This window comes from Papio anubis, chromosome 7 (genome assembly GCF_008728515.1).
Source record: "Papio anubis isolate 15944 chromosome 7, Panubis1.0, whole genome shotgun sequence".
NCBI classification, from domain to species: domain Eukaryota; kingdom Metazoa; phylum Chordata; class Mammalia; order Primates; family Cercopithecidae; genus Papio; species Papio anubis.
In genome coordinates this window covers 2,747,425-2,775,348 of record NC_044982.1, presented here as the reverse complement: position 1 = coordinate 2,775,348, position 27,924 = coordinate 2,747,425, and the positions used below count along the sequence as shown (strand labels likewise).

Here is a 27,924-nt window from a genome sequence, read left to right as displayed (position 1 = left end):
GAACATAACGATGTTTGGTTTTCCATTCCTGAGTTACTTCACTTAGAATAACAGTCTCCAATCTGGATGAGATTAACTTTTAAATTGGTAGATTTGAGTAAAGCAGATGACCCTCTAGAAGGTGGGTGGGCCCCATCCAATCAGTGGAATGCCCTAAGAGAAACAGAGAGATGCCCTGAGAAAGCGCGATCCTGCCTAGAGTCGGCCTTCGGACTCCAGCTGCAACATCTCTCCTGGGCCTCCAGGCTGCTGGCCAGCCTCAGAGATTTTGGACTTGCCAATGTCCACCATCATGTGAGTCAATTCCTTAAATCACACACACACACGTCCACAATCACGTGAGCCAATTCCTTAAGATAAATCTCTCTTCCTTTCTCTACACAAACACACACACACACACACGTGCACGTGCGCGCTACTGGTTCTCTTTCTCTGGGGAGCCCTGACTACTACGCCATTACTGAAGAGCATACGTAAGCACAGAGAAAGTGCTTGCAGCCTCTCTCCTACATGGCCTCTTTGTTGTTAATCTTGAGAAAAAGGAAAACCAATATCTGAAATCATAAAGTTGTACAAATTACTGACCTTTAAACTCACTGTTTTTTAAAAAGAAGGGCAGATTTGTAAATAAGAAACTGTGACACCCACAGAACTGGAAGCCCCCTTCTTCGTCTACCACCCTCTAAACCCACTCCCCCTAGGCAAAGTCCCTCAAGCCCATGCTGCCTCCTCAGAGCATCTTTCAGAGAAGCAGAGACTAACAAGAGGACACTCTTCTGTCACCAAACTATACGCAGAAGGGAGATGTGGGAAGGGCGTCCTTGCTGGTGGGTCAGGAGAGTGGGTGTGCCCCTCTCCTACCACGAGGGCAGAGTGTACTCAGCTCTGCATTCAGGCACTGCTCCCTTAATAACTGAGTGCCACAGGTGCGAGAAAAGTCAAGTGCCACATCCGGCCAAAGACAAAGAGTGCAGGCGCCCCTCCTCCATGCAGGCGGCTCAGTGACACATGTGCTCACCAGTGCACTGTGAGTGGCAGCAAGACTCAGGACTCCCTGCCTAACTACAGAGGGTGGTAAAAGGGTTACAGGCTCTGGTTATAGCTTTCAGATGGTACAACCAGAATGAGGTAATGACCTGGAAAGACACCTTTAAAAAAAGACTAGGTGAGACAGTGAGACTAGTGTAATTCCTGCAATCCCATTTTCAGTTAAAGTTCTGTACCTTTGTGTCTTTTTTTTTTTGAGATGGAGTCTCGCTGTGTCGCCCAGGCTGGAGTGCAGTGGCGCGATCTCGGCTCACTGCAAGCTCCGCCCCCTGGATTCACGCCATTCTCCTGCCTCAGCCTCCCGAGTAGCTGGGACTACAGGTGCCCGCCATCGCGCCCAGCTAATTTTTTTGTATTTTTTTTTTAGTAGAGACAGGGTTTCACTGTGTTAGCCAGGATGGTCTCGATCTCCTGACCTTGTGATCCGCCCACCTCGGCCTCCCAAAGTGCTGGGATTACAGGCGTGAGCCACTGCGCCCAGCCACCTTTGTGTCTTTATTAAGGAAAAGACTGGAACCATTAGCAATTACCACCTCTAGAGAACAGGTGGAAAGGACTTTCACATTTTCCCTTAAATATTTCTGTATTTATCTTAAGAGATTTATCTTAAGGAATTGACTCGTGATTGTGGACACTGGCAAGTCCAAAATCTTTGATACTGAATTTCAAAGGTTAATAAATACGCATTTTTTCAACGAGCATTTATTCAATGAGTATTTTATTGTATTATTTTTTCGATGAGTATTTATTCAATGGGTATTTTATTGTATTACTTTTTCAACGAGTATTTACTACCTTTGAAATTCAGTATCAAATAAGGATTTTTTAGAAGTACAACCCCTTATGTAGCATTTTGGTCAAGAGTTTACAAAATCCTTCCACATGGCTTATTTATAAGAATGCTTACGGCCGGGCGCGGTGGCTCAAGCCTGTAATCCCAGCACTTTGGGAGGCCGAGACGGGCGGATCACGAGGTCAGGAGATCGAGACCATCCCAACATGGGCTAACATGGTGAAACCCCGTCTCCACTAAAAAATACAAAAAACTAGCCGGGCGAGGTGGCGGGCGCCTGTAGTCCCAGCTACTCGGGAGGCTGAGGCAGGAGAATGGCGTGAACCCGGGAGGTGGAGCTTGCAGTGAGCTGAGATCCGGCCACTGCACTCCAGCCTGGGCGACAGAGCGAGACTCCGTCTCAAAAAAAAAAAAAAAAAAAAAAAGAATGCTTACAACAACTCATGGGGCAGGTAGGACAAATCACTTTACAGCAAGAACATGAGGCTATGCAAGTCAAGGAATTTGCTCAAACTGGCACAGCTTAAAACGGCAGAGTGCAGACCATGACAGATGCTGCGACTCCAGAGCCAACAACATCCCCCGGTGAAGAGGAGACAGCAGAAACACATGGGGAGGAAGGAAGGCCAGGACACGGAGAGCAAGGGTGCAGGCTGGGGATGGTTTTGCCTCCACACACTAGGAAACAAATGAGCTGTTGGGAGAAGGAACTTTGTTCTGTCATTTTTGATGGTTTATGGCCTATTTATGTTTTATCAGCTACAGCAGATAGGGGGAGCATAATGCTACTTACAGAAGATGAGCAATGCTTGGATAAACTATCTTTAGTAGTTTATCTCACAAAAACTTTTTCACATGCCTGAATTTTCTTCCCATAGAGACGTTCACGCAGTTCACTGATTCGCTTGTCCATCATGGCCACCTCCATGTTGCGCTTATTTAAGAGTTCCTTCTGCTGCTGAAGTTTTGAATTTTGTTCCTGGTTAAGCTGGTTACGAATCTACAAACCACAAAATACAACTTTTATGATTTGCGTTAATTAAAAGTCAAATTCTCATTGCCAGGGAGATTAAAAAAGAAAAAGTAGCATTAAGTTCTGATGTATATTTACATGCATGCACTGCCACCTTGTGTGAAATATTTCACAGGTACAGCAGAGATGAAGCCAGGACAGAGTTCTCATGGAACAAAGAAAGAGCGAACATCTGTGATGCATCTTCTTCAAAGCACACGAAATGACTAGCGCCAATGATGATTACAGGAGACTGAGTGCGGTATAACTAAAGGAAAATCTGCTCCACTCCATGGAGCTGCTTCAGGCCTGAGCCCACCACATGATGCACCTTACTGTGGAGGCAGCAGGAAATTCAAAAAGGACCAAAAACGATGGCCTGAATCACCAAGTGAAGCACCTTTACGTCATTTTAGTGGCTTGCAACCAGCGTTTTTAAGAAATGAACTAGGATAGAACAGAAAATATCAGAGTGTACTTCCCATAGTAAGAGTTGTCTTAAACTTTCAGATGCCCACAGCACTAGTGCATGCACACGTCCATGTGTATACTCAACAGGACATAAAATGTACTTTTAAAAACTGGGCTGCAGGCCAGGTGCGGTGGCTCACACCTGTAATCCCAGCACTTTGGGAGGCCGAGGCAGGTGGATCACCTGAGGTCAAGAGTTCAAGATCAGCCTGGCCAACATGGTAAAATCCCGTTTCTACTAAAAATACAAAATTTAGCCAGGTGTGGTGGCGTGCGCCTATAATCCCAGCTACTCAGGAGGCTGAGGCAAGAGAACTGCTTGAAACCAGGAGGTGGTGGTTGCAGTGAGCTGAGATTGCCCCACTGCACTACAGCCTGGGCAACAGAGCCAGACTCTTTCTTAAAACAAAACAAAACAACAACAATAAAAACTGGGTTGCAAGCTGGGCGCGGTGGCTCACGCCTGTAATCCCAGCACTTTGGGAGGCCAAGGTGGGCAGATCATGAGCTCAGGAGTTTGAGACCAGCCTGGCCAACATGGTGAAACTCTGTCTCTAATAAAAATACAAAAATTAGCCAGGAGTGGTGGTAGGCGCCTGTAATCCCAGCTACTGCGGAGGCTGAGGCAGGAGAATCCCTTGAACCCAGGAGGCAGAGGTTGCAGTGAGCCAAGATCATGGCACTGCACTCCAGCCTCGGATTCTGTCTCAAAAAAAAAAAAAAAAAAAAAAAAAAACTGGATTGCAGTCCAAAAAGCTGGAAATAAATGACATCCTTATATCACACTCATCACATTTCATCAAAAAATCCTTAAAACCTCGCTTAAAATGTAAAAGAAGTCATGAAGCCTTATAATACTGTAGTACTTCTATGCATGTATGTTAAAGAACAGCAGCCGCAAGTGATTTTACTCTATGTAGTTAAATACCCTCATTTCATAAAATGATATAATACTTTTTCTAGCAAGTGCTAATAAAGCAGCAAGACCTATTTCTGGCTTGAAAAATCGCCTGCTGAATGACAACTTCTGAGACATGAAAATATTGAGGATTGTTCAGGACTGAATATGTCCCCCAAAATCTCTATGTTGAAGCCCTAACCCCAATGTAATGGTGTCTGGAGGTAGGGTCTTTAGGAGGTAATTAGGTTTAGGCAAGGTCATGAGGGTGGGGCCCCCCATGATGAAGTTAATGGAGACAGACTAAAACTCTCTCTCCACCACGTGGGGACACAGTGAGAAGGCGGCTGGCTCTCTGCAAGCCAGGAAGTGAACACTCAATGGGAACTGAATTTGCAGGCACCTTGATCTTGGACTTCCAGCCTCCAGAATGGTGGGAAATAAATGTCTATAGTTTAAGCCATCCAGCCTATGATATTTTGTTACAGCAGTCTGAGCTAAGACAAGGATTTAACAATAGGCACCTAGCTCATCAAAAGAGTTTACACAAAGGCCTTAAAATATCACCTAAGTTTAATTCTTTACTGGATTATTATTAAATTCTTTTGTGCTGAAAACATCCTAAGTGAAAGAAGCCAGTCACAAAGGACCACATACAGGGTGTGTTTTGGTTAATATCCCTTAACTAAAATGCTGGGGACCCAGAAGCATTTCAGACGTTGGATTCATTCAGATTTTTAAATATTTACGTTATATTTACCTGTTTAGCATCCTTCCTAATTTGGAAATCCGAAATCCAAAATCCAAAATGCTCCAATGAGCATGTATTTCCTTTGCATGCCACAGTGGAGCTCAGAAAGTTTCAGATTTGAAGCATTTTAGATTATCGGATTAAGGATGCTCAACCTGTACTGCATGACTCCACTCATATGAAATGTCCAGAATAGCCAAATCCACAGAGACAGAAAGTAGATTTGTGGCTGCCAGGCTCTGGAGGGTATGGAGGTTGTGGGGTGATGGCTAAGAGGTATGGGCCTTCTTTTTGGGTGATAAAAATGTCTAAAATTAATTGTGGTGGTGGACGTAACTGATAAGTCTGTGAAGGTACTGAAGCCACTGAATTGTATCCTTGAAATGGATGAATTGTATGCTGTGTGAATTATATCCCTTTTTTTTGTTGTTTTAAGACAGTCTCACTCTGCCGCCCAGGCTTGAGTGCAGTGGTGCAATCTTGGCTCACTGTAGCCTCTGCCTTCTGGGTTCAAGCGATTCTTCTGTATGGGGGCTGGGACTACAGGTACGCGCCACCACGCCCAGCTAATTTTTGTATTTTTAGTGGAGATGGGGTTTCACCATATTGGCCAGGCTGGTCTTGAACTCCTGACCTTGTGATCTGCCCGCCTCGGCTTCCCAAAGTGCTGGGATTACAGGTGTGAGCCACCACACTCGGACTATCCCAAGTCATTTTAAAAATTATTTTGTACTGAATATATCTCGTGCCTACTATTAAATAAGAATCTACTAATTTGTTTCCACTTCCTAAGGTTTCCAACCCACGCTAACGAAAGACAGAAAGATGAGAATGTTTTAATACAACCACTGCCAGACCCAGGAGTTACCTGTAGTTCTTGGTACAGTCTTTTTAGCTCCACCGCTGCTGGTCCTGTCAATTTGCCATTATAAGACTGGAACCCATTCAGTTTTCCTTTCTTTAAATCTTCCAACTGCTGACTAAGCTGATCAACCCTTAAAATTGCAGTCTGTACTTCCTGCTTCTTTTCCTGGAACATGGCACTGAACCTTTCTATTTCAGCAGCTATAATTGCCCACACACAAAAAAAGAATAAAACATTTAGTTGATCCTTTTTTTTTTTTCTCATTTCTTACACTGAACTTAATTCTAGTATCATCTAGTGCCAGACCTTGGAGACAGTTGTGATATGCAGAATCCAAAACACATTTCAAAAAGCCTTTGGGACACATGTATCTGATTACTCATAAAGCAAATAATTATATTTGTATTAATTCCTGACTATTCTTTAGGGTAATCAGTCCATAAGCTAGTTTGTTCAAGTGACTTAGAAATCTCTGAGACCAAAGGTTTTGTGAAGGCAGGGCCATCCAAGCCTGTCTCATGCATCACTGTGACTTACAAGTAGGCATAGACTGAACCAGTGAATAAAATAAGAGTTCATACAGAAAAAAAGTGAGCAAAATCAGCATAACTTATCTTAATGCACGGATACAAGTTAAGTTATTCAAGAAAAACAGACCCTCTGAATGAGTAAGACTTGGAGTGCCCCACCCTAATCCAAAGGGCCACTGGTACCAATGTAACGAGAGGATCTTTCTACTGCATCTAAGGGTCGCAAGGTATCTTTATTTTTTTGAGACAGGGTCTCACTGTCATTCAGGCTGGGGAGCACTGGCCCGATCATGGCTTACTGCAGCCTTGACCTCCCAGGTTCAAGCAATCCTCCCACCTCACCCTCTCAAGTAGCTGGGACTACACAATTCTAAGATCACTTAACGTAACCAACCCATCCTTTTAGATGCAAATAACAGAGCAAAACTGTAGCACACTTCCTATTTAGTCCTGTGAATTTGTGACTGAATTGTCAGGCAGTTACACTGTGTTTCACTGGATCTGGGCCTGGTGAGAGTGGTGTCAGGGGGTGCTGCAGGCACGTACACAGATTGCCGTTCATGATTTTGCTGTAGTCGACTTGTCCTCTCATGGCACGAATTTTCTTCAGCTTGTTCTCCTGGGCTTCAACTCGTTCTTTCAATTTCTGAAGCTTTTCATTTTCAGAAATAGACTGCTGCTGACGGCGCTCCTGTTGCTTTAGAAAATGTAAACGCTGTTCCTAAAAAAGAAAGAAAAATGTAACCTTGGAAATTGAAGGCCGGGCACAGTGGCTCACACCTGTAATCCCAGCACTTTGAGAGGCTGAGGTGGGTGGATCACCTGAGGTCAGGAGTTCGAGACCAGCCTGGCCAACATGGTGAAACCCTGTCTCTACTAAAAATGCAAAAAGTAACTGGGCGTTGTGGTGGGCGCCTATAGTCCCAGCTACTTAGGAGGCTGAGGCAGGAGAATCACTTGAAACTGGGAGATGGAGGTTGCAGTGAGCTGAGATCGTGCCACTGCACTCCAGCCTGGGTGCCAGCGTGAAACTGTCTCAAAAAAAAAAGAAAAAAGAAAACTGAAACTTATGATTACTTTTATATACTCAAAAAGAAAAATGTGACAGTATTCTACAGTATCACTCATCTTAATGAATACTAAAACACTAGAGGAATCTTAGACCATACAAAACTGAAATTATTGGGCATACCTAAGTATGAAATAGTAAGAGCTGGGGGGTTTTTAAGAGAGAGGGTTTTTTCTTTTTTTTTGAGACGTAGTCTCGCTCTGTCGCCCAGGCTGGAGTGCAGTGGCACGATCTCGGCTCACTGTAAGCTCCACCTCCCAGGTTCACATCATTCTCCTGCCTCAGCCCCCTAAGTAGATGGGACTACAGGCGTCCACCACCATACCCAACTAATTTTTCTGTATTTTTTTAGTAGAGATGGGGTTTCACCGTGTCAGCCAGGATGGTCTCGATCTCCTGACCTTGTGATCCGCCCGCCTCGGCCTCCCAAAGTGCTGGGATTACAGGCGTGAGCCGCCGCGCCCGGTGAGAGAGGGTTTTCTTATGCACACAGATCTACACCAGTTAATATAAGCGCTTCTGCAGAAAACCTCCCAGCAGCAGAACATGCACTAACACAATCTCCTCTTCACTCTATCACATCTGTGAAGTCCCAGTGAGCCTTACTTTCCTGCTGCAAGTAATACATTTCATGCTGCTACAAAGTGGCTTACAAGAATCTAATTCATTTCCTAAAGGACATGAACACTGACCAGCAGAGGATTTTACACTGAAAAGAGATAAGGTGATCACTAAGGAGATAAATCTTCAATTTGTTATGATACTGAACAATCAAGGAACTGTCTGCTTTCTCCAGGATTAGTTTCTTCAATAATAAAACATTTTAGAGTCAAACAATACCAGAACAATCTAAAAATAACAATATATGCAATACTCTTCAATAGGGTTTTCCCTATTAATGTGAAAACATACCTTAAAGAGTCAACATTAAATATTCATGATTCCATATTTATGCATAAAATATACCTAAATAAGGAGAGATTTGAGGTGTGATTATGAAGGCACTACATACTACACTCTAAGGTAAAGCAATATGTGCTTAAATATTTAAGATGCAGCATTAACTTGTGATTTACATTGCTGAAAATATCTACAACTATTTTTAACAGCAATACTCTTGGATCAGTATTTGGAAAAAAATAAAAAGCAGAATTAGAAAATTTTTACAATGACATAATACTATGTATATTTTATCTCAGAACTCTTATTAATGGGACACTTTCCAATTGAACTTTTAATCATGTTTATTCTCATAAATCCAATAAACGTTGAGACAACTTTTTAAAACAAGTCCAACCCAAATTATTATTTACATAAAAGTGGATAGTACAATAAAGTATACAGTCACTCAATACATTTTTTAAAAATTCAGATTGAACATTTTAGTCATAAAGAAAATCTCTCTACAGAAGAAAGCAATTAAGAACCTAGTTGGTAATGTTTAAAAACATTATCTTTAAAGCAGTTTGGAATTTTTTTTTTTTTTTTCCATTTTGAGACAGAGTCTCGCTCTGTTGCCCAGTCTGCAGTATAATGGCGTGATCTCAGCTCACTGCAACCTCCACCTCCCGGCTTCAAGTGATTCTCCTGCTCAGCCTGAGTGGCTGGGATTATAGGCGTGAGCCACTACGTCTGCCTAATTTTTGTATTTTTAGTAGAGTCAGGGTTTCGCCATGTTGGTCAGGCTGATCTCGAACTCCTGACCTCAGATGATCCACCTGCCTCGGCCTCCCAAAGTACTGGGATTACAGGCGTGAGCCACCACGCCCGGCCAGTTTTGGAACATTTTAAGATCATTTACAACATGGATCATTTCCAGCAGGCATGTGTGATAGATGTGATGTTTCAATTACGTGTGACTAAACCATTATTTAGAAAAATTCCAGTTTCGATAACCAGTGTAGAACTCAGTATATGTAATGAACATTATCTATGCCCCACACTGTAATAAAGCAAACAAGTCCAACCTAGAGTAGGCACAATGGAAAGCCCCGTTAACCACCTGTCATTGTCTTGATGGCCCTGATCAGTGTTTTCATCACCGATTGCTGCTTTCTTCTTGAACACTAATACCAATGACATAGCCAAGAGCATACCCAGAGGCAAAAGGAGAAAACGAAAGCACCCTTTCTTCCCGATTTTTTTTGTTTGTTTGTTTGAGATGGAGTCTTGCTCTGTCGCCCAGGCTGGAGTGCAGCAGCGCAATCTCCACTCACTGTAAGCTCCGCCTCCCGGGTTCACGCCATTCTCCTGCCTCAGCCTCCAGAGTAGGTGGGACTACAGGGGCCCACCACCCCGCCCGGCTAATTTTTTAAAATATATTTTTAGCAGAAACGGGGTTTCACCGTGTTAGCCAGGATGGTCTCGAACTCCTGACGTGAGCTGCCCACCTTGGCCTCCCAAAGTGGTGGGATTACAGGCATGAGCCACCGCACCTGCCCCTCTTTTTTTTTTTTTTTTTTAATACAGGGTCTCACTTACTCTTGTCACCCAGGCTAGAGTGCAGTGGCATGATCTTGGCTCACAGTAACTAGCTCCTGGACTCAAGTGATCCTCCTGCCTCAACCTCCCACATAGCTGGGACCACAGCCACATGACACCATGCCCGGCTAATTTTTTTTATTTTTTGTAGAGACAGGGTCTCCCTATATTTCCCAGGCTGGTCCTGAACTCCAGGGCTCAAGCAATCCTCCTGCCTGCTGGGATTACAGGCAGGAGCCCTGTGCCTGGCCCATTTTCAAATTTATCTAGGCCAGAGTAGCGGTGGCTCAGGCCTGCAGTCGGCGGGAGGGCGGGGATGGCGGATCAGGGGTCGGGAGTTGGGACCGTCACAGGCTGGCGGTGGGGCCGGGTCTGCTGAGAGTAGAAAGCTTAAGCTAAGCGAAATGTGAAATATAGTCCCAGCTACTCAGGAAACTGAGGCAGGAGAATAACATGAACAGGCCCGGAGCTTGCAGTGAGCACAGGATCTGGCCACAACACCTCAGACTAGAGGCGACAAGCGAGACCCGTCTCAAAAATTTATCCTGATTTTAATAAAGTCCATCAGTTTCCTGTTTGGGGTGTCTATTGTAATCTGTATCCAAAGGTGAGATACTCTTGGCGGAGTGACATGATGGCTCCAGCCTGTAATCCCAACCGCTGGGAGGCGAAGGCGGAGTGGATCACCCAGTCAGGAGGTCGAGACCATCCTAGCCTAACAGGGTGAAACCCTGTCTCTACTAAAAATAAACTAGCCGGGCATGGTAGAGGGCACCTGTAGTCCCAGCTACTCGGGAGCTGGTGAGGGAGGATGAAGTGATGAACCCGGGAGGCCGGAAAAACTGCAGTGAGGCGAGACTGCATGCACTCCTTCCTGGAGTGACAGTGAGACTCCATCTCCAAAAACAAACAAACAAATAAAGGTAGGATACTCTTGTTCCTGATAAGCTTCCCAGCACAGAGCTACAGTAGCCATATATTATTATGGAAGTGATAACAGAAAGACTGCACTTAGCACTCCCATGGCATGGTCCTATTTTATAAGCGTTACCCAAGAACATATTGACCCCAGTCTAAAATGATGGTTAAAAAAGGTACTTTTTGAACGATGTTTCAATACCTCTTTTTATAACTCACCTTGGCAACCAACATCTGCTGCTGATTTTCAATCTGCTGCTGTTGCCTAGCTGCCATATCTTGGAGCTCTGAGAGGGTAAGTTCAACACGTGGATTCCCAACCTAAACAAAAAGCACTTATTTTGGAACATACGTTTATCTGCATAATTGTCTTTCTCTAGAGTCAAAACTCACACATATCAGGACTTTAGAGAGGATCCCTAGAAATTAGGAGAGCACCAACTAGTTTATTTTCTTGTAAGAACTTTTCCTAATTGTAGACTGCTTTTATTAAATATAAATAACTGTTTTTCTAATGCATAAACATCAGATACTGTATTTAGTAAAGGCTCAAGTTTAAGCAAACATTTGCAAATATGTATTGTAAGTGACATTCCTCCTTCTGGAATGACAATTTAGTAGGTATATTTGAGCAAATGAGGCTGTCAAATGTTTAAGGATACAAAACCAAAAAAATAAATATGCAGGTAACACCTAAGAACAAATGTCATCTCACTATCACCTGACTTCAGGAAATGAAAATATGTAATGGATTCTAATATACGAATAACTAAAAACACCATATGCGTGACTTACATGAACACATCATCTGAAAGAATTACATATGTGAAATCAACATGCAAAGTAACATCTAGAGGAATGCAATTGGCTGTTTCTCCATTCTCCATTCTGTCAATGATGCCCTGAACTGAACACTTTACATATATGGACCCATTTCAGCCTCAGAATGACCAATCAGGTGGGTACTGTTACATCCCCGTTTCACAGATAAGAACACAAGCACAGGCCAGTCAACTTGTGAGGCAGAGCAGAGATGCAGAGTCTATGTTCTTGACTGTTACTCACAGTTCATTACTTACTAAGCCCACACCACGTGCACTGTGTACGGTGACAGACATGTTATGAGCATTGTGCCATATGCTCTTCAAAACAAATCTGCATGGGGCTGCAGGGGTGATGTGAGCCCCATTCTGGGTGAGGAGCCATGGGGGTGACGGAAGGAGCATGCCTAGAGGCATGCAGCTCATTAAAGCCCTAGGGCTCCATTCTCACAAGCCCATCTCCAAACCCTTCAGTTCTGAGCAGGGAGGCCACACAGTTCCTCCTCAAGCCCCCATGTTCTACTTCTAGGTTCATATATACTCTTAGGACACCTTTACCTTCCTCCACCCTTAAACCTCTTAGAATTCTTAATAGTCAGTTACAGTTTCTGTTCCTCCAGCTCCATGTCTTCCTAAACTTCTTTGATGGATGTTTGAGCACATTCTTGACTCTTGAAACGTGGAATCAGGACTTAACAGTCTTTTTTTTTTTTTTGAGAGGGAGTCTTGCTCTGTCACCCAGGCTGGAGTGCAGTGGCACAATCTTGGCTCACTGCAACCTTCGCCTCCCGGGCTCAAGCAATTCTCCTGCCTCAGCCTCCCAAGTAGCTGGGACTACAGGTGCCCGCCACCACACCCAGCTAATTTTTGTGTTTTTTAGTAGAGATGAGGTTTCACCATATTGGTCAGGCTGGTCTCGAACTCCTGACCTTGTGATCTGCCTGCTTTGGCCTCCCAAAGGGCTGGGATTACAGTTGGATTACAGGCATGAGCCACTGCGCCCGGCCGGATTTAACAGCTTTAACTGGAACCACCATTCTGTTTATCTAAAAATCCTGAGCAAACAATATGGTACAAGCTTTTTTCCTTTTTTTTTTTAATTTAGAGACAGAATCTCGCTCTGTCACCCAAGCTGGGGTAGAGTGATGCAATCACTGCAGCCTCAAGCTATCCTCTCGCCTAGCTAGCACTACAGGCACACGCCGTCATGCCTGGCTGATTTTTAAAATTTTTTTGTAGAGGCAGGGGTCTCAACATGTTGCCTGTGCTGGCCTCAATCTCCTGGGCTCAAACGATCCTCCCACCTGGGTCTCCCAAAGCACTGAGATTACAGATGTACAGGTGTAAGCCAGTGTGCCCAGACTTAAACACTTTTTGACTAGAGGAAAACTATGTCTATTCAACAAATCTTTCAATTAACATTAATTTTATAATTTCACAACTTAAAGAAAAAAAAAAAATCAAAAACTAGCTTTTTGGTCTCCCCTACCAAAGGCTTCACAAAACAGTGAAAAGAGGATATAAGAGAAATTTAACTGTCTGGTGTTCTGATGTTTGTATCTATGAATAAAATAGAGCTTATTAAAATATTGTACTTACCTAAACCAAAAAGTATTTTATTTGCCAATACAAACATTTCTACTCTTTATGTTGCATGTGTTTTTCTAGGTACAAAATTAAGATATGCCATGTTGTCATAAGTAATTCAGTCATTGTATCTTATACATCAACTTATATTGTAATGAAATTTTACTGAAGATCTTATATATAGAAAAGTGTAGGCCGGGCACGGTGGCTCAAGCCTGTAATCCCAGCACTTTGGGAGGCCGAGACGGGTGGATCACGAGGTCAGGAGATCGAGACCATCCTGGCTAACACAGTGAAACCCCGTCTCTACTAAAATACAAAAAACTAGCCGGGCGTGGTGGCGGGCGCCTGTAGTCCCAGCTACTCGGGAGGCTGAGGCAGGAGAATGGCATGAACCCGGGAGGCGGAGCTTGCAGTGAGCTGAGATCCGGCTACTGCACTCCAGCCTGGGCGACAGAGGGAGACTCCGCCTCAAAAAAAAAAAAAAAAGAAAAGTGTAATAAATCCTAACGTACAGCTGAATGAATTATTTCAAAATGAACATGCCTGTGTGCTTTAATTGTATTTAAATGGGTTATAAAAACATAAGCTACCATAAACCTGTAAGTCAACAAATATGTAACAATTTACATTTTAGTAATTGTGCAATGTGAAAACTTGGGAAAAAAGAAGCACTTTTTCCACAATTTTAAAGAAAATGAAAACCCTTCAATGAAAACTTGATTTTTTAATAATAGGCCTAGCAATGTATTACATGCAACCTAATCCCTATTTACAATTTTAAATTTTTCATATAAACTTTATTTATTCAAACAAACCTATTACCCAATTCTTCCCTATTTCTCTTCATTGATTGCATCTAATAAGAAGAAATCAAACTCTGTTCCCTCAGGCAATTCGAGGTCCCTAATTATGGTAGAGTTGTCGGATGAGTTCCGCTCCAGGTCACACAGAGCACAAGCCACTTCCAACAACTAAGTTAAATTAGCAGAAAAGTTCTCTCAGCAACAGTCAGACAGGTGCCTACGAATACAGGACCCCCAAACAGGAAACACCCCACCAGCCTTAAACCTGCTCCAGTGATCCCTTCGGCAGGGACTACCACCTGTGGCCCCAGGGATCCAAATGTCCTCTAACACCGACGTTCACTACCTGAACTCTGGATTCCAGGAACCCTGTTTCTGCTCCTGATGAACCCAGCTCACTCTCCACCTCACACCACGTCGCTTGTTTTCCACACTAAACACGGCCCACCCCACCTCAGGTCTAGCTAACCTCCCACCCCAACCCCAGCATGAGCAGAGGGAAAGAGACGTTTTTATGATCACTTATCTGATCATATCACCGCCTTCTTTCTCCAAACTTCCACAAATCTACTTGCGGAAATAAGAGACTTTACTAGCTAGCTTACAAAATTTTTATAAACAAAATATTTGCCTCTCCAAGTATTAGTAAGAAGGCTAGTCTTACATTCTATTTAATGTACTACTGAAATATTTTGCTAATATGTGGCCAGGCATGATGGCTCACAGCTGTAATCCCAGTTCATGAGTTTCAGACCAGCCTGGACAACATGGTGAAACCCCATCTCTACAAAATATACAAAAATTAGCCAGGCATGGTGGCGGACACCTGTAGTCCCAGCTACTCAGGAGGATGAGGTGGAAGGAACGTTTGAGCCCGGGAGGTTGAGACTGCAGTGAGCTGTGACTGTACCACTGCGCTCCAGCCTAGGGGACACAGCAAGACCCTATATCAAAAAAAAAAAAGAAGAAGAAAAGAAAAAGAAAAAAATTTTGCTAGGTACCAAAAAGTAGTAAAGACTACAATTTTACCTATGAACAGAGAAATTCATCATATTACATACCTCATCCATATCTGTCCAGTTAATGACTCATTATTGCAGTTCTTGAAAAACTATGCCTTTTTTTTTTTTTTTGTATAATTAATCTTTCATCTAGAAACACTAAATAGGCCGGGCACAGTAATTCACGCCTGTAATCCCAGCACTTTGGGAGGCCGAGGAGGGTGGATCATGAGGTCAGGAGTTCAAGACCAGCCTAGCCAACATGGTGAAATGCTGTCTCTACTAAAAATACAAAAAATTAGCTGGACATGGTGGCAGGTGCCTGTAATCCCAGCTACTTGGGAGGCTGAGGCAGGAGAATCACTTGAACCTGGGGGGTGGAGGCTGCAGTGAGCTGAGACTGTACCACTGTACTCCAGCCTGGGCAACACAGCGAGACTCCGTCTCAAAAAAAAAAAAAAGAAAAAAGAAAAAAAGAAACACTAAATAATGCTCTGTAAGGAATGCTATTTTGACACTACAATTTCAGGCAAATAAACATACTAATTTAGTCAACCCAACTGTTTCTAGTCAGAGAACAGACTCTGGTACAGATTTGAATTTTGTGTCATGCTTGGATAAACCCAAAATATTCTGCTTTTGCTTGGCATACATGTGCCAAGTGCCTCAGAGGCAGAGGAGCATCTCCGATGCCTGTTTTGTTGTGCACATATGCTGGCTCTACCTGCTCTGAAGTGCCCTCTTGTTTAGCTTTTGCTACCCTAAAGATGCTTTCCTGTCCTGTAACTTTATTTTTATTATAAGTTCAGTCACAGTGCAATCTCCCCAAACAGCATCATCGTAACCCAGAGAAGAGAGAGAACATGCATATGTTTAAAGGAGCTAAGCTACAGTGTAAACAATGGAGGTCTAACTATGAATGGTGTTTTTTCCTTCAACGCCTAACACACATTCCTTGGTGATCAGTTAACAGAAAAGATCAGTGGATTTTGTCAGCAATTAAACATCTACTGGCAAATGGGTCACTTCAGATGTCCCTAATCTTGATATGCTGATTTTAATAATCAGCCAAATTACTTCATGGAAGTAAAAGCATGGAAGAGTGAAAAAAGTTCAAAAGAAGGACAAGACACAGTAGAATCAGAGCAAATTTCCATCAGGAAAAACAGCCTTGTTGCTGTCCCATCTACAGTATCTGCTAAAATTAAAGTACCAGTCTCTTAGCCCATAGAAAGACAAATGGCAAAATGCTTCAAGGTTTAGCACAAGCAATAATAGAGAACTTCAAAAACTACCATCCTTAGAAGATTCGTTGTCACCAGCACTTCGTGATGGTTCCTGGGGTGGCCTGTAGAAGCTTTTCCCGCAGCTCCCTCACACTGCCAACTCATGACAGGGATAATGAGATGGACCCAGATTTCAGAAACAATACAATGTGGAATGTGTCCATGAAATAGGGTTGAAAGGTTGACTTGGAACTCAGTGGGCCTGTTGCTTTCTTCTATGAAACATCTGTAGCTTCTTTCCATAGTGGGTTCATTTAGAAAGGAGGGTCTGTTAACCAGTACATGGTCACTGTTTAACGGCCCTTTTAATCTCTTCCCCGTCTATGGCGGTTATGTCTCCTTGTAAGTTCATTTATTCTTTTGAATGTTCTGTTTGTGTTCAATATTATTCATCTGTACTTTTATCTTTAATTATCCCATGTCTTTTATTTGAACCTTTTCTTCATTTACTGAGTAGAGAGTTCACTTATTTTTAGTTTGCTTTTTAACAATAAAAGAATTTAAAGCCACATACTCATTCTGAGTGTAACTTTCAGCCCTATCCCTAGATTTTTTTTTTTTTTTCGAACTTTTCAAGTCACAGGCTTTTCTTTTTTAGAGTTAATTGAGGCATAATTTACATATCCTAAAATTTACCCATTGTAACTGGAAAATTTTTTTAGCAAATACATAGAATTGTGCAATCATCATCACAATTCTATTTTAGAATGTTTCCATCTTCCTCCAAAAGTTACCTCGTGCCCATTCACTATTAATTTCCACGCCCAACCCCAGATGCAGGCACCCACTGATCTGCTTTCTGTCTCTAGACTTACTTTTTTCCGGACACTTCATATAAGCGAAATCATACCATAGGTAGTCTTTTACATCTGCTGTAATGTTTTTGAGGTTCATCTGTGTTGAGTAGTTAGTTTCTTTTTAATGCTGCGTCATATTCAGTCAGATGGATATACCACATTTTGTTTATCCATTCACCAGTTAATGGACATTTGGGCTGTTTCTTAGCTGCTATGAGTAACAGTGCTGCTGTGAACATTTGCATAGAGGCCTGTGTGAGCATATATTTCATTTCTCTTGAGCAGATACCTAGGAGTGGAATTCCTGGCTTGTATGGTAAGTTTATGTTTAGCTTTTTAAGAAACTGCCAAACTGTTTTCCAAAGTGGTTGCACTATTTTACATTTCCACCAGCAATGTATGAGGGTTCCAGTGTGTCCACATTCTTGCCAATATTTGTCTTTTTGCTTATAGCTTAATTCTTGTGGGTGTGTAATGGTGTCTCACTGTGGTTTCAATTTGCATTTCCCCAGTGACTGGAAATGTTAAGCATCTTTTCATATGCCTGTGCTATAGTCATCTCTCTTCTTTGATGAGATGTCTATTTTTAAGTTGGTTGTCTCCTTGTTGTTGAATTGTAATAGTACGTTATCCCAGACATGAGTCCTTTATTTTATCAGAAAACACAATGAAAATAAATTATTATAGAAGTGAAGTACAAAATACATCCACAATGTTTTTATTATTGTAGTGAGTAGACATAAGATTACCCTAAGTTGATATGAAAGTCTCAAAATGCTTCTTCTCAATTTCTGTTATTCATTTTAAATCTTCAGATTTGTCTATATGTGTTAAACCTTTCTTTTGAGCTTTTAATTTCAGGGTTTTTTTTTCATTTGTGAAAGTCCGTTTGGTTCTTTTTTCAGTCTGCAGTGCCATTTTGAAATACTTTCCTATTCTCTTGAACATATGATCAAAACTTGTCATTTCTTTAAATAAAACACAGCCGTTTTATAGCCTGTGCCAGGTCACACCGGTATCTGAGGTGTTTGTCACATTTTGTTCATGATGTCTTATTTCCTTGTGTACCTCATTTAAAATTGTATACTGGTCATTGTATTCAGATTATTTGAAATAAACTGTAACCTAGAATCAAAAAATATATATTATGTGGAATAAAAAATTCCCTAAACTTTCAAGCTCCAGTGAGATGACATGAAATAGTTCAACAGCTTCATGCTCATTCTTTTTTGCACTTAGTTTATATAAGAACACACCTAGCCAAAACATCCACCTCTGGCCTCTCTCCACCAAATTCCTCTCTCTCCTTCCAAGTGTGGCTTCCTCTCTAAATTCCCTATTTCTATGAATGGCTCTAGCCTTTTTCCAGAAGCCTCAGCAGCAACATCTTTCATTGAGCCATCCTTGCCCTAAATAAAAGCTGCTGCTCAAAACTGCTCTTTATGACCTCCCACATTGGTACTTGCCACTCCATTCTAGAACCAACACTTTCCTGTGAGCATATCTCACTCATGCTCTTCCTGCTACCCACAGAGCCCTTCCCCCACTGCTTTCTAAACTCTGCCTATCACTTAAGACCTAGGGGCAATGCCATCTGCTTCCTGAAGTTCTTCTGATTCTCCAAGGACTCTCTCATACCATTGTTTTGATATTCAGGATGTTTATTCACTTTCAGAGATGGGAAGAACTCAGTACTTTTTAAAATGAAATCTTTTTTTTTTCTTTTTTTTTTTTGAGACGGAGTCTCGCTCTGTGGCCCAGGCTGGAGTGCAGTGGTGCAATCTCCACTCACTGCAAGCTCCGCCTCCCAGGTTCACACCATTCTCCTGCCTCAGCCTCCCATGTAGCTGGGACTACAGGTGCCCGCCACTGCGCCCAGCTAATTTTTGTATTTTTAGTAGAGACGGGGTTTCACCATGTTAGCCAGGATGGTCTCGATCTCCTCACCTCGTGATCCGCCCGTCTCGGCCTCCCAAAGTGCTGGGATTACAGGCATGAGCCACCGTGCCCAGCCTAAAATGAATTCTTGAATTCATTCTAGAGATTCAACAATTAACATGTAATGAATGCCTGCTGCATAGTAGACATTTATACATACCCAAGTTTATAGTTGTCTTAGATGATGCTTAGGAGGAAATTTTTATTATTTTATTTATTTATTATTATATATATTTTTTGAGACGGAGTCTTGCTCAGTCGCCCAGGCTGGAGTGCAGTGCGCAATCTTGGCTTACTGCAATCTCCGCCTCCCGGGCTCAGGCCATTCTCCTGCCTCAGCCTCCCGAGTAGCTGGGACTACAGGCGCCTGCCACCATGCCCGGCTAATTTTTTTGTATTTTAGTAGAGACGGGGTTTCACCATGTTAGCCAGGATGGTCTCGATCTCCTGACCTCGTAATCCACCCGCCTCGGCCTCCCAAAGTGCTGGGATTACAGGAGTGAGCCACCGCGCCCGGCCTTATTTTTTTTTATTATTATTAGTTTTTGAGACGGAGTCTTGCTCTGTGGCCCAGGCTTGAGCACAGTGGCGAGACAGCTCACTGCAACCTCCACCTCCCAGTTCAAGTGATTCTCCTGCCTCAGCCTCCCAAATAGCTGACACCACAGGTGCATACCACCATGCCCAGCTAATTTTTTGTATTTTTAGTAGAGAGGGGTTTCACCGTGTTAGCCAGGATGATCTCGATCTCCTGACCTCATGATCTGCCCACCTCGGCTTTCCAAGGTGCTGGGATTACAGGCGTGAGCCACTGTGCCTGGCCCCTAGGAGGAAAATTCTTAAGCTTATTTTACAGGTGAGAAAGCTGAGGCTCTGGGCAGCTGGTTGACTGGCTTTCCCAAGCTTATGTGTCAGGTCAGTAGCAGTGCCAGGATCATAGCTGCATCTCCTGACAGCAAGCAGGCACTCTTTCCATCACACGGGACGTGCTGCCCTCACTACCTGGCTGCAGCTTGGCATACATGGTTGCTCCTAATCAACAGCCATTTATTACATCAAAGTGTAAACACTCTACCAGACATCATGAAGAAATCTTAATAATCTAAATCATATGAAAATGTTGCTTTTTTGTTTGTTCTTTTGAGACAGAGTCTCGCTCTGTCACCAGCTGGAGTGCAATGGTGCTGTCTCGATTCACTGCAACTTCTGCCTCCTGGGTTCAAGCAATTCTCCTGCCTCAGCCTTCTGAGTAGCTGGCACTATAGGCACGTGCCACCACGCCCATATAATTTTTGTATTTTTAGTAAAGATGGGTTTCACCAAGTTGGCCAGGATGGTCTCGATCTCTTGACCTCATGATCCGCCAGGTCAAAAAATGATCAAACATCAACAATTTCACATAGTTTGAACTAATGGGAAAGGATTAATTTCTCCCTCTTGAAAAACATAAAAGTTACCTGATTCAAGAATAAAATAATTTTAAAAATAAGATAAATGCGGCCGGGTGTGGTGGCTCACGCGTGTAATCCCAGCACTTTGGGAGGCCGAGGCGGGCAGATCATGAGGTCAGAAGATCAAGACCATCCTGGCTAACACGGTGAAACCCCGTCTCTACTAAAAATATAAATAATTAGCCAGGGGTGATGGCTGGTGCCTGTAGTCCCAGCTACTCGGGAGGCTGAGGCAGGAGAACGGCATGAACCCGGGAGGCAGAGCTTGCAGTGAACCGAGATCGTGCCACTGCACTCCAGCCTGGGCGAAACAGCGAGACTCTGTCTCAAAATAAAACAATAAAAAAATAAGATAAATGCAATAATGAGAACTCTAGGCAACTCTTTAGTTTTAGAAGATCATGAGAAGTGACCAGATAGACTTAATGCTTAATGTCACCTGCCCAGTGACACCGAAGGGCTTTGGAGTGGAAGGATCACTTGAGGCCAAAAGTTCAAAGCCAGCCTGGGCAACATGTGAGACACCATCTCTACAAAAAAAATTTAAAAATTGCTGGGCATGGTGGTGCCCACCTCTAGTCCCAGCTGCTTTGGAGGCTGCGGTGAGAGGACTGCTTGAGCCCGGGGTTCCGAGCTACAGTGAACTATGATTTCACCACTGCACTCCAGCCTACGCAACAGAACAAAACTCTGTCTCTTTAAAATAAATAAATAAGAAGTGAAATTTCTTCTAAATGGTAATTTATAGATAACTGGATGCCTCCTCTGCTTATATCATCATACCCTTGAAATTGTATTTTCAAATACTTCCTTTGAAAGTCTCTGAGATTCCAGTAGTTGTGACACCATTGCAAAGCACAGAAACAATGACCTCACCAGGCTCTCATCTCCAGTCTCATTCCCGTCCTGCTCACCTCCCACTGCTGATATATAATTCTTACAGGCCAGCACCACAGAGATACTTCTAAAATACAGCTTGCTTAAAATCCTACAAGATTAATCTGAGATCTTAGCATGGTCAAGACCTGGCTTCTCCCGGGCTGGTCCTCTTGCTCTCCTCCCTCTCCGTGTCCCCTCCCCCTTGCCTGTCCCTACACTTCATGCTGCACAGTCCCGTTTATAACTCTCTGTCACCACAGAGTTTCACATCTAGTCCTCTGTATCTTTGTAGAATCCTCTGATTCTTTATTTTGGGAAGTATTGCCCGATATCAATCTTGATAATCATACCCATTTATTTTGGTGCCTTATTCCACTTTTACTACACTTTTCATACTAGCATGATTTGTTCACACATCTATCTCCAAAAATACCCTTTCTTTCTCTATGAAATCTGAAAGGAGACTTCAAGTGGCCTTCACTAACCATCTTGCTTTTATGTCTTTATTCTGTCTACAATTAAAATAAGTTGGATAGAATTGTTTTAAAAAGAATAAACAGAGAAATTCTCAGCCTGGGTGGTAGTCACCTGAGTGTCTTTTTTTTTCTAAGATGGAGTCTCACTCTGTCACCCAGGCTGGAGTGCAGTGGCACAATCTCGGCTCACCGCAACCTCTGTCCCCTTGAGGTTCAAGCAATTCTCCTGCCTCAGCCTCCCGGATAGCTGGGATTACAGGCGTGCACTGCCATGCCCAGCTAACTTTTGTATTTTTATTTATTTATTTCTTTTGAGACGGAGTCTTGCTCTGTCGCCAGACTGGAGTGCAAGTGGCGTGATCTTGGCTCACAGCAACCTCCGCCTCCAGAGTTCAAGCAACTCCCGTGCCTCAGCCTCCCGAGTAGCTGGAACTACAGGCGCACACCACCACACCCGGTCAATTTTTCTGTATTTTAGTAGAGACAGGGTTTCACCATGTTGGCCAGGATGGTCTCGATCTCCTGACTTTGTGATCCACCTGCCTCGGCCTCCCAAAGTACTGGGACTACTCCCAAAGTAGGCGTGAGCTACTGCACCGAGCCTAATTTCTGTATTTTTAGTACAGATGGGGTTTCACCATGTGGGCCAGGCTGGTCTCAAGCTCCTGACCTCACTGATCCACCCGCATTGGCTTCCCAAAGTGCTGAGATTACAGGTGTGAGCCACCCCACCCAGCTCTGAGTGTCTCTTTAAACTGTACATGTTTTATACATGTACATATATTTCTGTGCATATTTTTCACAATAAAGAATAGAAAAAAATTAGACCAAATGTCTAGTATCTTATCTAGTAATTTAATCATCACAAGATTTTAAAAAGACTAAATATTTTTGGCAGTTTAAAGAAAAATTTTTTTATTTCTCTTTGTTTTACTTCCCACATTACACAGGTTTTTTTTTTCTTTCTTCTTTTGAGATGGAGTCTCACTCTTGTCGCCCAGGCTGGGGTGCAGTGGTGCCATCTCAGCTCACTGCAACTGTGCCTCCCAGGTTCAAGCAATTCTCCTGCTATAAATGGTAGCCTCCTGAGTAGCTGGGATTACAGGTGCGTGCCACCATGCCAGGCTAATATTTGAATTTTTTTTTAGTAGAGATGGGGCTTTACCATGTGGGCCAGGCTGGTCTCAAACTCCTGGCCTCAAGTGATCTGCCTACTTCGGCCTCCCAAAGTGCTGGGATTACAGGTGTGGGCCACTGTGCTTGGCCTACGCTGATGTATTTAAAAAAATTTTTTTTGTAGAGACAGTGTTTCACTATGTTGCCCAGGCTGGTCTCAAACTCCTAGTCTCAAGTTATTCTCTTGCCTTGGCCTCTCAAAGTGCTGGGATCACAGGCGTGAGCCACAACACACACCGTATAACTAGTTTTTTTAAAGTATAAGTGGTTTCTCAAATAAAGTGTCATTACAAAAATGACAACCAACCTTAATGCAAAACTCTAGCAAAATAATCAGAATAAAACCTACTTCCACGCAATATTCATTAATATGAAATCATTCCTCTTTATTCCTATCTCTTCAAGGTTATACATCTTCAGGTTTGAAGAGTAGGCTTTACTTGCCCATTTAGCAAACAAAAAACAATTGATAATGATATCAAGATACCTTATAAACATGGATGCTCATTTTTATCACATAAATTATATGTTCAGTATTCCCAGTCACGAAGGTGGCAAAAACATAAAATGTTCAATAAAATCAAGCCTCTCTAACATCTCATTATATTCTGAAGCCAGAATATCTCATATTCCAACAATTACTAAGTCTCACAAATTAATAAGAGCCAATTAGATATCTCCAATGCATACTAGCTCCCTACCCTGCAATAATACTACAACATGCTATTTTAGTCTGTAAATGTGAATAAAACTTTTTTAAAAAATAGAAATGAGGTCTACTCTGTTGTCCAGACTGGTCTCAAACTCCTGACCTCAAGTGATCCACCCACCTTGGCCTCCCAAAGTGCTGGGATTACAGGTGTGAGCCACCATGCCTGGCCCAATATGAATAAATTTTACTCATAAGACTTATTCACATAAGGCCCAGGTGGTAGCTCCTGCCTGTAATACCAGAACTTTGGGAGGCTGAGGTAGGAGGATCACTTGAGCTCAGGAGTTCGAGACCAGCCTGGCCAACACGGTGAAACTCCATTCTCCATTAAAAATACAAAAATTAGCCAGGCGTGGTGGTGCATGCCTGTAGTCCCAGTCACGTGGGAGGCTGAGGCAGGAGAATTGCTTGAACTTGGGAGGCAGAGGGTGCAATGAGTCGAGATTGTGCCACTGCACTCCAGCCTGAGCGACAGAGCGAGAACCCGTCTTAAAAAACAAAAAAAAGTCATCCATATCAATTCAATTCAACACACATTTATACCCAAGACAAGATGCTAGGAATAATTAGGGGTAGAAAGAGACTGGCAGGAAAATGGGCTATCAAAGTACACACATAACAACAAAAGAAAACAAAAGAACACCCTGGGAGTGCTCTGCTTCCAACTGCATGGCCGACAGGACACCCTGTATCACACTCCTGGTAACAAAACCTAAAAGGCAAGATATAACACAAAGCATGTGGTTGTTTTTTTTTTTATTTTTTATTTTTAAGTCTGGCTGTCACCCAGGCTGGAGTGCAGTGGGCAATCTCGGCTCACTGCAAGCCCTGCCTCTCGGGTTCACGCCATTCTCCTGCCTCAGCCTCCCAAGTAGCTGGGATTACAGGCGCCCGCCACCACACCCGGCTAATTCTTTTTTTGTATTTTTAGTACAGACGGGGTTTCACCATGTTAGCCAGGATGCTCTCGATCTCCTGAGCTCATGATCCGCCTGCCTCGGCCTCTCAAAGTGCTGGGATTACAGGTGTGAGCCACTGCACCTGGCCAAAGCATGTTTTCAAAAGCATCACTGAGTTGGCACAACAGTAAGGAAACCACAGGGACTTGGCCGGGCGCGGTGGCTCAAGCCTGTAATCCCAGCACTTTGGGAGGCCGAGACGGGCGGATCACGAGGTCAGGAGATCGAGACCATCCTGGCTAACACGGTGAAACCCCGTCTCTACTAAAAAATACAAAAAAATAGCCGGGCGCGGTGGCGGGCGCCTGTAGTCCCAACTACTCGGGAGGCTGAGGCAGGAGAATGGCGTGAACCCGGGAGGCGGAGCTTGCAGTGAGCTGAGATCCGGCCACTGCACTCCAGCCTGGGCGGCAGAGCGAGACTCCGTCTCAAAAAAAAAAAAAAAAAAGGAAACCACAGGGACCAAAAATAAAGAGAAAGCAGAAACCTTGGGCAATAATAAAAGAACACCACAGCTGGCTTTTGTCCTGAAGGTATTTGCCCACCTGCATACTTGCTTCCTGGCAGCTGGTGGAGTCTGGCATTAGGAGGTAAATACCTAGGCTCATTCCAGTGGGGAGAGTCCAAGGAGATGCCCACAAACGTCCAGGATGCAAAGACCTACAACCTCAATGTAAGGCTAACTATGAAATGAACGCCCCACACAGAAGGGGGCAGTAGGGAAACCTGCCTTTCTCCATCACTGAGTGGAAGGAGAGACGGCCCCCTAACAATCTGTAACCACTAGACAGCTCTCATGCAAGCTTCACGATCCACAGAGGACAGTAGAAATTGAGCCTAACTTGTGCCTAGTTACTGACAAAGCACATGCAAGCCTTTCACGAAAATCCTGACTTTATCCAGGCCTCAAAAAATGCCCAGAGTTAAAGTTTCAAGGAAAACGAGCAGCTCATTGTCAAAAATCAAAACACACAGCAATCAAGGAGCCATGACTCAACAGTCAGCAGAAGTAACATCAGATAGAGAAATTATTAGTTGCTGAATATAAAATATGTTTAGTGTGTTTAAAATACACGCAAAGAGCAACTAAGAAGATTTAAGATCTAACACTTCTTTTTTTTTTGGAGACAAAGTCTCGCTCTTGTCCCCCAGGCTGGAGTGCAATGATGCAATCTCAGCTCACTGCAACCTCCGCCTCCTGGGTTCAAGCGATTCTCCTGCCTCATCCCCCAAGTAGTTGGCATTACAAGCACCTGCCACCAACACCAGGCTAATTTCTGTATTTTTATTAGAGATGGGGTTTCACCATGTTGGCCAGGATGGTCTAGGGCTCCTGACCTCAGGTCACCCACCCGCCTCAGTCTCCCAAAGTACTGGGATTACAGGCGTGAGCCACTGCACATGGCCTAAAACTTCTAGAACTGAAAATTTTAATGAATTTTACAAGAGCTTTACTGAGGTATAATTCACATATAATAAACTGCACATATCTACATATATAATTTGATGTTCTGACAAATGTATAAACTATGAAATAATCACAAGCAAGAAAATAAATCCATCCTCTCCCCAAATTTCCTCGTGCCCTTTTGTAATCCCTTCCTTTTATCTCTTTGCCCCCAACTCCTGGCTCTCATGGTCCACAGGCAAACACTGACCTTCCCTGTTACTAGAGATTAGTTTATGTTTTCTAGAATTGTATACGAATGAAATCATACAGTATTCAGTACATACTCCTTTGGCTGGCTTCTTTCAGCACAATGATTTTGAGATTCATCCATGTTGTAGCATGTATTAGTAGTCCATTTCTTTTGATTGTTCAGGAATATTCCACTGTGAGGATATACCGTAGTTTATTTGTGCATTTACCTGTTAATGAACATTTGGGTTGTTTCCAGATTTTGGCTTCAAGCCAGATCAAACTGCTATGGACATCCATGTACAAGTCTGCACAGACATTTGCTTTCATTTCTCTAAGGTAAATATTTAAGAGTAGAGTTGCTGGGTCATACAGTAGATTTATGTTTAAGTTTCAAACTACCAAATTATTTTCCAGATTATACCATTTTACGTTCCCACCAGCAGTACATAAGAGTTCCAATTTCTCTCTTTCCTCACCAACACTTGTTATGATCAGTCTTTCTAACATTAGACATTCTAATAGGTGTGTAATGCTACTTCATGGTGGTTTTAATTTGTATTTTCCTAAAGACTAATGATGGTGAACACCTTTCCATGTGCTTACTTGACATTCATATATTTTATTTGGGGAAGCACCTGTTCAATCTTTCACCTGTTTCTTTTTTTCTTTTTTCTTTTTTTTGAAACAAAGTTTCGGCCGGGCGCGGTGGCTCAAGCCTGTAATTCCAGCACTTTGGGAGGCCGAGACGGGCGGATCACGAGGTCAGGAGATCGAGACCATCCTGGCTGACACGGTGAAACCCCGTCTCTACTAAAAAATACAAAAAATTAGCCGGGCGAGGTGGCGGGCGCCTGTGGTCCCAGCTACTCGGGAGGCTGAGGCGGGAGAATGGCGTGAACCCAGGAGGCGGAGCTTGCAGTGAGCTGAGATCCGGCCACTGCACTCCAGCCTGGGCGACAGAGCGAGACTCCGTCTCAAAAAAAAAAAAAAAAAGAAACAAAGTTTCACTCTGTTGCCCAGGCTGGAGTGCAGCGGCAAGATCTCAGCTCACTGCAACCTCCGCCTCCCAAGTTCAAGTGATTCTCCTGCCTCCCAAGTAGTTGGGATTACAGGCATGCACAACCACACCTGGCTAATTTTTGTATTTTTAGTAGAGACAGGGTTTCGCCATGTTCGCCAGGCTGGTCTCGAACTCCTGACCTCAAGTGATCCACCCTCCTCAGTGCTGGGATTACAGGCATGAGCCACTGAGGTCGGCCTATTTCTTTTTTGAATTGAGTTGTTTGTTTTCTTATTATTAAGCTTTGGGAGTTCTTTATATATTCTACATCTGAATCCTTTATCAGGTAACATGATTTGCTAGTATTTTTCCCAGACTACGTCATACCTTTCAAAATAATAATATTAAAAGCACTTGGCCGGCCGCGGTGGCTCAAGCCTGTAATCCCAGCACTCTGGGAGGCGAGACGGGCGGATCACAAGGTCAGAAGATCGAGACCATCCTGGCTAACATGGTGAAACCCCGTCTCTACTAAAAAAATACAAAAAATTAGCCAGG

At 43.2% G+C, this 27,924-nt stretch overlaps 1 protein-coding gene across 6 annotated transcripts in view; it reads right to left on the bottom strand.

The window, feature by feature from the left end:
* PPP1R13B (protein phosphatase 1 regulatory subunit 13B) overlaps positions 1-27,924 on the bottom strand; it is a 116,941-nt gene that overhangs the window by 14,006 nt on the left and 75,011 nt on the right. For 5 of the 6 annotated variants that reach the window (XM_003902320.5, XM_017961585.3, XM_017961586.2 and 2 more), the window contains exons 5-8: positions 11,055-11,156; positions 6,914-7,088; positions 5,841-6,037; positions 2,700-2,840 (exon numbers count right to left, since the gene is read on the bottom strand). In XM_003902320.5, coding sequence (XP_003902369.2) covers positions 2,700-2,840; positions 5,841-6,037; positions 6,914-7,088; positions 11,055-11,156 — 615 coding nt within the window. The remainder of the gene's footprint in view (positions 1-2,699; positions 2,841-5,840; positions 6,038-6,913; positions 7,089-11,054; positions 11,157-27,924) is intronic. The other variant, XM_021941642.2, reaches the window with a different exon arrangement.